We start from the raw sequence: 11070 nt of genomic DNA, 5'->3' as shown, positions 1-11070 counted from the left end.
TGTGACTTCTGAATGTAGGTTGGCCGGTATCTTCCAGACATCAAGAGCATCATGCAGTCTGTCTCTCCTTCGTATCTCTTTGTCAAGTTTGTCTTTGTTTTGCCATTGACGGTCCGGCCCATTGAAGCTCTGTTTTCATTCCTCTGAAGATCTGTGGGAGGGAATGACAGCGAGCGAAACTCTGTTTATTTTCATATTTATGTCTTCATCTCAGTCTGCTCTCATGCTGTGAGCGAGCTCCCCGCTTGCTGTGACCTAAACCCAAAACCGTTGAGCCTAACGACCTTCCATCGTTACCATGGTGATCTGTCATATTAATGAGTTCCATGTCACAAGGGGCAACCAGTACTTAGCGCAGAACCACCTCAGCAAACTGGTCTCCGGTGCCCTACTTTTTACATCGCTCAGTTGATGCTGATCCGGGTATGACCTCTACATCTGGAGCCGCGCTGCGCTGGTAGACTGCAACGCAATCTCACCTAGACCTTGAGGTAAACGTACCAGCCTGAAAGGAAATAAACTACGCATCCCAGAACCCCCTGCTCCATCCATCTTCCTGCTGTCACCTGAGACAGGAACCCATGGTAAGGTGACCCCCTCCACCATGAAAGAACAAGGAGAGCCATGTCACTTTGTGAAAACGTCTCTTCAACCATCTGGCACGGCGATAATAGAGCTGGAAGCAGGTGAGGGCGAAAGAAAACGTCAGTTTGGACGGTTTGTCCTCAGGCACGCAGGCTCACTGTAACCTCCTGACGACCCCGCGTTAAAAATGGGCCATTCTTTACATCAAATTGCATCCATTATATTGTCCTTGAGAATGAGAGAATTTCAGGCATGAAAATCAATACAATAGAGACGAAAGGCATGAAATTCTCTTGGGAAGTGGGAGCGCCAGCGACACAGTGGGTGCCATTGTGCATAAACGTCCCCCCCCCAAAGTGGTTTCATGCCTCTGTTTCTGCTGCCTCTGCAGCTATGACCATAACAGGCAACAGTAAAACACGAGGGACACATACAGAGCTAAAGTTAATTAATTTTCTTTGATGCAGATAGAAACAGCGTGTGACAGTTGGCTTTTTAGGCTTTTTTTCTTTTGTGCTGTTTGCGCTGCAGCTGAAATGAGCAAGTGCTGATGAGGTCCAAAGAGAAAAAAAAGATACATGCAGCATGCCAAATAAGCACCTGCTACTGGCCTGATGCAAGTAAAAATCTATGCTGGCGAACAAAATGAATGAGGTTAGCCATCACTGGGGCCTCTTCCTCAAAGGCGATTGACTACATTTGTTCTGCACTGACTCTGCACACTGGTGGCTGCATTCAACGTATGACTGTCCATCAGAGTAGATCAACCTAAAAGGAAAACTGAAGAGCGTAATGGAAGAAGGTTCAAAAAGAAAATTAAGCAAGAAGCGGCCCCTCCCAGATAAGAGGGTGAGGAGCCACATCTCATTTTGAATGACACCCTATCTTATGTGGTTTTGTGGTCGGTTGGAAACTGTTTTGGCAAGCCAATCTTTTCAGTTGAACAGCCATCGGCAGAAAAAAACGTCTTTGCAACCCTGGATACATGAACGAACGTTCTGATCAATATCAATGTCAATAACTTCCAGACATCGTTAAAAAAAAATTAAACAAACAGAAAGAAGCCGTTTGGTTCCTACCACGGGGGTTACAAGATACATTTGGGTGTGTGTGAGATGATTAATGAGGTGGGACAGATGAAAAAAAAACAACATTTCTGCTCCACATGATGACATAAAATATCAGATAGTGGACCTCCTCAGGCCTCTAACACCTTTCCAAAAGAAACAATCAGCGATGGGATCATCACTCTGGTGGAACTGCTTTCAACTCAAATGAGTCACAGAAGATATTGCACTGCTTGAAATTATCTGTTCAACATTTAGGGAGTTACACTTTTCTGCCTTCTTGCAGAGCGTTGGATGAGAGGAACGATACCGCTCTCGTGTCTCTATGTAACTAAGAGGCTATCGCTAACAGATGCTTAGCTTAGCATAAAGAAGGAAGGCCGGGGGAAACAGCTAGCCAGTAAACCGACATAACCGAATAACACTTGATTTATTGTTTCTTTAATCTGTTCAAAACATGAACACAAAAATGTGGTTTTACTGTTAGTTATGGACTACTTCTTGGGAAGGCGCAGTGACTTCCTGGAATTGCCTGCAGCCTCACGGTTACCTCAAAATTTCCATAAAACCACATTTTTGAGAACAAATGAAATGCAGCCTTAGTGGTGCTATACTAAGATAAGTTAACTGTGTTATGGCTGTAGCTCCATATTTAAGACAATTGATCTTCTCATCTCACTCTCTACAAGACAGGAAATATGTGTATATCCAATAATGTCTATTTTACTTCACAGGGTGGTGCCTGTTGGAGGGGCTCGTATTCCTGGGCTGCATGAGAGAGAGATGTGACACCAGAGGACACAATAATATTTAAAATGCCCCAAGATGCTAAACAGGAGACACTGGTTTATTTGATAAAATCAGGAATGGCAGCTCAGCTTGCGTTCAGTGCAACAAAAGCACTGAAGTGCCTGAAAAAACTCCCCCTTTATGTCCACGTTCCTCCCTGAACGAAACACTGTCGCACTTAACTTAATAACCATGTGACGCTTGGGTTGCTTTGATTTAATATTTTTATTTAAACTCCTATTTTCAAAGTAATATTCGCCACAAAATGACAGCTGTTGTCATATCATATGTAGTAATATAAAGCCAGTTTCCCACCTGGGAAGAATCAAAGTAAAGTACCACCGTTTTCTCTTTCATTAGCAGTAAATATTTCAGTACTACTACCGTTTACACTTTGAGGGGCTGAATATAAAAAAAAATATACATGAAAATAAATAATTTAATACAAACTCTCTACTTAAACATGCAAATAAAGTGACAAATCAAAGAGAAAACTGTAATTACGCACAATAGGACAGGAGGTTTAATGACTTGTCCTAGTTTAAGCACTTGCCTTGGGTTACCATCAGGGATAAAATGGAAACGACAAAGACAGGGTAAAGTCAAATAAATGGGCTGGAAGCAACAATGAAATCACATGAATCAGAGCGATGCTGACTGCTAATATTATCCAGGGACTGAAATTAAGCATTAATTAAACTGTAATTCGATGTGGGTTATTGGAGGTGGCCACCAAGCAGCGCTGGTGGAGTCCAGTCTGAAACCCTGCGCGTTAGCATAAAACAGAGGACGTCCTTTAGGTTCTCTTTGTCTGACCCCCTTTTTTTTTTTTAAAGTTTATTTCACCAACACAAATCTTTCATACAAACCCACCATTGTCAGAGAAAAAATCCTAAGAATAAGACACTAATTTATGAGACTCAATACCTTATACAGTAAGTTATTTGTGAAATGTATGTCTTAGCTTCCAAGACACGAGGCCTGTCTTGAATATTAAGTCCGTTCTATTTGTTAGCATTCAGTGCGGCGCTAAATGACCATGTGTAACACATGATGCACGTGTGTTAACTGACCTTTTCTTTAAAAGCAAGAGAAAAAAAACCACGTAGGATTATCCATCGCCTGTGTCCTGAGCTCCTCAGAATAACAAAAAGCTTTACGTAAGAGATGAAACTTGCCGTGTGCTGTGGAACCAGGTGAAGCTGCTCAAATGTTAAATACGTATTCCCTACAGGTCTGACTGTACATGAGTGGGCGCTACTGTGAGAACTGTTACAGAGGACGCTTCACAGTGTAGAAGCAGAGGAATTATTATGATATGAGGAAAAAACTGGTTGTGCTGCATAAAAAGAAAAAGAAAACACCATTCTGTACAAGGTTGAGGCACTTTCAAAGCAGCGTGCACATACTATAAAGGGCAATGCGCACACACGCGCACACACACACGCCCAAACACAGACACACACATGCCGTCAGTCTTTTTTTTGCCTAAGCTGAACAGGGATGAAGACGCAGGCAGTCTGCTGCAGCGGGTGCTTCAGCCAGAGTCCATGCTGAACAGCTCGATGCCATGAGGGCTCCAGTGGAGGCCGACTCCGGAGTTGAAGACCAGCGACCACACGTAGGGGATGAAGAAATCCTCCGGCTGGTCTTCCTCCACATACTTAAACTTGAGCTCCGGGAACTTCTATTCATGCAAAAAAAGAGAAAGAGAGATGTTGTAAGGATGCACAAATGTTGGCTGAAATGCAGAGGCCTTCTCCATGGCAGACATTTTGACTCATCACAGCGGGAAAAGCACCGCTGTTACTCATATTAACGATGGCTCTGTAAGCCATGACAGTGAGCCAGTATTATCAATGCCCAGAACTGAAAACTGAGGCAGCTAAATGGACTTCAGGCATCGTTCATTGCTGACAACAAGCCATTTGTTCTCATTCGAAATAAGGAAAAAAACAAACAGCTTAGCGAGATGATTTGACTTGCAAAGCTCTGCCATTTGCATTGCTGCTCGCAACAAAGAAAAATGGAACGTGGACCAATTTTGCATTTCAGCAATGCGGATAACTCGATAACCCGCCGTGAAATAAAGACGAGCGCTGCTGTTCTTAAAAGTTCAAAGTTGTGACAGTTGGATATTTTTATGTGCTGTGCTACTTCAGGTGTCGTTATGATCCGGGAAGGCCAGTTTGAAACATTACATCCATGAGTTTGAGGGCTCATCAGATGGCTACACACAAATTACAAACAGCGATTTATGATGCGATAGAGTTGGGAAGGGAAGGAGCCATTTCTGGTGCCCCTGGTTCCAGAAGTAACATTTCCATTCATTTTTCCCATAGACAACAACACGACGCAGACCTCGCCACCAATGTTGTCTGAATGAGAGGGTTTTTCACACAGTGCTCTTGTCGGTCTGAACATGGCCAAAGACGTCAGCACCACCGAGACACTGCCTCCAACCACATTGGATATTTATAAAGTGCTGCGTGACATCTCTCTCAGATGGACGGAGGTGCTGCTGTACAGGTCGGTTAACTTGTTCAGGCCTCTCGGTAATCACTCTTCATCACGTACAGTAGCTCACTGGCAGATGCAATTCCACCTGTCTGGGAGGTGAAATTGCTTACAGCTGCCTGCAGGACAGGTATCACTCTGTGGTCAGACCGCTGACCTTTTAAAAGGCTGCTAATGTGCTAGTGCCACCTCCTGACCCCAGCAGGCGACTGAATATTGACAGCTATTGTTCGGGCATAAAACAGGCTGACTGTCCCTCGCGGCTCGTCCTGAGGCTCCACAGAGATCAATGGGAAATAACTCCATTACAGAGGAGAGTTGATTTGCCTAAACTCAAACAAGAAGTAAACATGTAAAGAGGTAAGCTAATGAAGTGAAACCAAACACAGGAGCAGTCTCTCGGCCACGCTGACCTTATTATTCAGACCTGTTAGACCAGACCAGATGCTCAAGCTCCAGCTCGTCTTGACACGACTTGTTAATGGACAAAACACTCGCCGTGAGGTTATCAAGTTTATCCTGCAGGTGTTGACTATGACATATTGTGCTGTGATTATGAATGTCAGAGCTGAAACGATTGGTCAATGAAGCAATTGGCAGAACATTAAACAGCAACTGCTTTGATGGATGGATGGTTTTCATTTTTTTAAGCAAAAGTATGAAAAAGTTCCAGCTTCTAAACTTGGGAAGAGTATATTTAGAAGATCTTAGAAGACTTGACGTCTTTAATGCAAAGACTTTCATTTTCCAGTGACATAAAACAGAGAATTAAGTTGATGAATCCACTAATCATTGCAGCTCCTCTCTGGACTGTCAACCTGTTAGAAGCAAACACAAGCCCACCTAACAGCAGGTAGGCAGCAACAGAAGAGCATCAATAATACAGTGGTACCTCATTATACCCTCCTGTCTACACATGCAAGTATATGCACACACGCAGCCAGTAATCAGTCTGCGGTGAAAGACAGACGCTGAGGGCTTTTATGCAATGGTCCCAGTCCGGTCTATTGAGTCCCGGCTGGCTCTATTCACAGCCACACTATCGGTATCATAATGACACAGACAGAGGGGCTGCGGGGTCACAGGCCATATGCCAGGCTGCCGAGGCTAGGCCACACACACCACCGCCATTGTGATGGCTAGACACAATGCAGGGGCTGTATTAACTGGCTGGTATTTGTATGTAGGTGACTGTCTCGCAGACAAGCTGACCAACCCATCAAATGTTCATATGACACCGATAGCCACAGTTACTCAACCCAGGCTCGCTTTTACTTTCTCGCGTAGACGATGTAGTTAATTTTTTATTTCAAGGTGGAAATTATTTTGCTTTCACTTCGCAAGCTTTGTTGACCCATAAGCACAAACAGAGCAAAACAGGAGGCCTCTGAGCCGATTAATGTCCTGCCATAATGGTCGTGATAAACGATCGCGATAACCAGCTATGCTAATTATGTCATTAAGATAATTAAAGCATTAATCAGTAAGCAAATACCGCTATGTCAACATACCTTCATACACGCGTGGCGTTATGATTAAGGAATCACAAGTTTCCCCTCATTAATTTGTAAATATACAGAACAGTTCATCTATGTGAGGAACATGTGGTGTCAGCAGTAACTGTCACATAATATTAGTTATTGTTTTCATAGGAACGTGTGCATAGACAGACATAAGCCACTGTGGCAGCATAATGTGGCACACTGCGGATTTCCATAGTAGCAAGAGACTAAAAAGAACAATATTTCAGTTCATATGCTCCATCTTTGCATCTGAATATGAGGAGCACTTCATCATGACCTCTGAATGCAGCCTTCACAGTTTACAGGAACAAGTGACACATATCAGAGCTCGCCTGGAAGCACACAAATGATCTTTTCTCAGTCACGACAGCGTGTATGCGAATGCTTTGTGCCTTTGTAAATAAAGGTAGTGTATGCATGACATCAGAGATAAAGGCAGAGCATTCCTTTCAACTCCCGCATTATCCAACATTTCCTCTAAAAATCAAGCATGTTCTTCTCTCAGGCTGTTCATTGTGTCATGCAGAGGTTATTTTTGGGAGGAAGAGAAACATCTAGAATGACTTTATCTCAGCTAAAAACAACCAAACTGATGCAGATACGGACTCCAAGAAACACCAACATTTTCTGAAAATACGGGCATTTCTCAATAGTATTTTTTTAAAGCCTAATAACACAAACAAAAGAACAAATTGCTTCTAAAACTGGACCGTAGACACAATTAAAGAAAAAGTTCAGCATTTTGAAAAACGTGCTAATTGGCTTTCTTTCCAAGTGAAAAGAATGATACTGGTTAGCTTAGCTTAGCATAGAGACTGGAGACAGGGGGAAATAGCTAGCCTGGCTCTGTCCAAAGGTGACAAAATCTGCCTACAAGCACCTCTAAAACTCACCAATTGGCAACAAAGACTCCAGCACATGAACCCTTGTGAACCACTAACTGGCATTTATACGTTTCAGTTTTTCTACATGTCTCCAGCTTCATATTTAGCATAGACATATCAGAGTGGTTTTGATCTTTCTCATAAAGAAAGTGAATAAGCGTATTTCCCAAAACGTCAAACTATTCCTTTGATGATGACTGAGATGTTTGTGCGGTGTCACATCAGTAAAGCAGACAGACTCATAAACTGTCAAGAGACTGAAATGTAAGTGAAAATGATGCACCTAGCGCCACTGAAACAAACATCTTACATCCAAATGAGAGCTCAACGAGACAAGCGCCTCCAGGAGATGCAATCCTGAACCTGACCGGCCGTTCACATCCGACCATTTTCACTAGATACTGAGCACAAAATGAGAAAAAAGAAAAACCAGCCTTGAATCACAATGGCCAACATTTCTCCTTCTGCTTCTGTATTACACAGAACCACCAAGGGATTTGGTGCTTCGGGAAGTCTTGGATATTGCTACATGCCTCGCGGCAAAAATGTCCCCTCCTCGCTCCAGTGCTTTCTGGGAAAAATGTGAGCATCTCCGGACGGCCACATCCCATCCCTAATATTATCTGTCCCTTATTCTGCCTATACTGTGGCTTCCTGTCTGTACATATCTCCTCCGGCTTTCTGTTGCCTTCCCTGCCTCCTCCACCCCTCTGTTTTGTTCTCGGTCTGGCAGCTGTCTGGGCCCACTTGGCCCAGGCTCATATCAGTTAGTTATGGGTCCTGGCGGGTCAGGCCCTCGCCCCTGAACACAGACTGACTGGCTGGCTGGCTGGCTGGCTGGCTGGCTGGCTGGCTGGCCTCATATCTTCACTCAGGACTCTGTGTTCCCTTCCCTCCTCTGCACACTGCTGTGCTGTAAGAGCTCCGCCAGACACAGAGGAATGCGGCGAGGGAGCAAATACTAACTAAACACACAAACACACACTACGATGCAGGTACACACACGCATTGAAAGGTTATATTTGTTATTATCAAATTCATAATGATTAAGGATAAATTATGTGATTTAAAACACAGTATCACTGTAAACAAAGTGCCTGCTGTAGTCATTCATGTGTAATAACGAGCACTGGTGATTTCGGGCCATGTTTCACACAGAGGCGATACAGAAAATCCGCCCTGATATTTTCAGACTTTTGTTTAAGTCCACTGCCCTCCTTTCCTGTCCAAACTTGCAGTCATAGTGAAGTGGTCACTGCAATGTTTACGCTGCCAATTCAACATGATGGTGTGGACAAATATCAAGCGAGAACGTCCGATGTCAGCAGGTTCCAGCGTCTCAAATGTGAGGATATGTTGCTTTTCTCTGTTTTCTATCGAGGGTATTTCAGTGTCTGTGGGTTTTGAATGGTTGCTCAGGTCCAGTCTGAATCATCTCAACAGCTATTGGACGGATTGAAATCAAAATTTGTACAAGCACTCATGGTCAAGTTTTCACATTTTGCGAAATGTCTCTCATCTTTTTGATGGATTGGCACAATTATGGTTCCCAGGCGAGGAATCCTACTGACCCCCCGACCTTCCCCCATGAGGTTGAGATTTGTGGTTTGGACTAAAATGTCTCAGCAACTATTGGATGGATTGTCGTGAAACTTTGTACGCACATTCACGTCCCCCTCAGGACAAATTGTAATGATCTTGGTGATCCACTCTTCAAGAAGCAGCTTGAGATATGAGCGACGTATAATCTTTACCTTTAAGCTTGTCTATATTTGGGCATTGTGTATATTTTAGATTGTGGATATCTGCTTATTCATATTTTACACTTTGATTTATACTGGTATTTTATTTTTGCACTCTCTCCTACTTGTGTACTGCAGCTGCTGGACAAAAGTTTCCCTCTGGATAAACACACTTCTCTCTTATCTTATTCACATCAGCCACAAGTGTACTTAGTGCTCAGTGCTAATTAGCAGTACTAGCCTGCCATTAGCTCTGAGCTCAAAGCACTGCAGCCTCACAGAGCTGCTAGCACAGCTGTAGATTCTTTGTCTTGTCTCTCAGATTTTATAGACAAAATGATGAAGCAGTGCTGAATGAAGTCGCAGCCTTGTGGTTGTTAGATATATTCTGTTTAATTAGTTTGTGAAACGTTAATGCACAAACACATTCTGAAACTCACATTATGGTTCAGGGAGCTACGAGGCTTCAGTAAGTTCAATGGTGCCAATGATCTTAGAATAATTCCACAGTAACTTTGTGTCAGATGTTTGATGAACCCTGGACTCTACTGGTCTGAAAGAGGCTTTAGAGTGGGCGAATGGATATACCCTATGTTGTGAATGTGTGGGAAAGTTGTGCTGACCAGCCATCAGACCTATACAGGCCCAGGTACTGAGCAACAGCTGGTACGCCCCCCCACCCCCCCTTCTCCCACCGTCGAGTCCTGAGGAGCCACAGAGTCTGTATGCTATCGCTGCTCAATAAGGCAGATTTCAGCTGGTCGGGCTAAACAACACATTCCACAGGCACTGCCCATGAGAGTCGCCCAGCCTCACACACCCTGAAACAACACACACACAAAGAATGAGAGAGAGACGGTTGAGTGACGAGGCATTGACCGTCGCCCCTGGGGTATTTACCACCTTCTTTTAACCCTTTCTTTCAGTTGGTCCTTCATTTGCATGTCCATGTCTTTGTGTAAATACCTCTAAGTCCTTTAAGTAAACTGGCTTTCTGTAGTCTTGTGTCTACAGTGTTCCCCTCACCTACACGCTTCTGTTTTGTCAGTAAAATACACACAAAACTTTACAACTGTCAGCTCCTTCTAACAAGCAGATTTCAAGGCAGCAGATTTAAGCCGTGTCCACATTATGAGGGATTAAAAAAAAAAAAAAAACTGAAATGCAAACAGAATAAGAAAATCGCTGAATGTCTTCTCCCTTATTTTCAAATTGGCACATAACAAAACAATCCACCAGGCATCAGCTGGTGATGAGACAAAGGCTCAGAGTATGTCCATGCTGAGCCTGTTACATTTGTAAACACACCTTTTTCAGCCCTCCGCCTGGACTGAAATGCTGTTTTTCTCACCCAAAAACAGAGCATTCCCAAAACCGTCCCCAGAGTGTATACATCTTAAATGCTGACTTGGTGATTCACTGTGTACAGGAGACACAGAGCTCTTGCAAAATGATGATGTCAGCTGCCTGGTAAGAGCCAGAGGCTATGTGGCAGTAAAGTTTCGAGGGACTTTCTGTCACCTCCAGCTTTCTTTGTGATTGATCATTTCGACTGTCCATACAGCCGAACACAAAGCGCAGCTGTCGTCATTAACCTGGCTGACTTATCGCGGCAGCGCAGCAGCTCAGGTTCGATTGCTGGTTAGCAGGTAGTATTTATGAGCAGTGGTTACGTGCATACTCGTTCCATTGTCCGACAGCAGAAACAGAAAAAGACAAGAGCCACTATGCTGTGAATTCAGCTGCATTAAAGCACATTAAATGTGACCGCAGAGAGCAGGAGGAGGCTGAATGGAGACAACAGAGCTGACTTTCTGTCGTCTCCAACTTTCTCTGTGATCACTCATTTTAAATATGGACGTACAGCACAGCTGCTGTCATTAACCTGCATATATGTGACTTCATCAGACAACATCAGGACCGTAAAATAATGACTCGGTCAGCCGAGCTGCCTGCACTGCCC

General features: G+C 43.7%; 1 protein-coding gene across 1 annotated transcript in view; it reads right to left on the bottom strand.

Moving 5' to 3' along the window:
• Positions 1-2654: 2654 nt before the first annotated feature.
• dym (dymeclin) overlaps positions 2655-11070 on the bottom strand; it is a 51871-nt gene continuing 43455 nt past the window's right edge. The window contains exon 17 of the mRNA XM_070989790.1: positions 2655-4128. Coding sequence (XP_070845891.1) covers positions 3979-4128 — 150 coding nt within the window. The 3' untranslated portion in view covers positions 2655-3978. The remainder of the gene's footprint in view (positions 4129-11070) is intronic.

Source organism: Chaetodon trifascialis, chromosome 20 (assembly GCF_039877785.1).
Source record: "Chaetodon trifascialis isolate fChaTrf1 chromosome 20, fChaTrf1.hap1, whole genome shotgun sequence".
NCBI classification, from domain to species: Eukaryota; Metazoa; Chordata; class Actinopteri; order Chaetodontiformes; family Chaetodontidae; genus Chaetodon; species Chaetodon trifascialis.
Note: the sequence above shows the minus strand (reverse complement) of the source record. Positions and strands in the feature narration are given on the sequence as shown.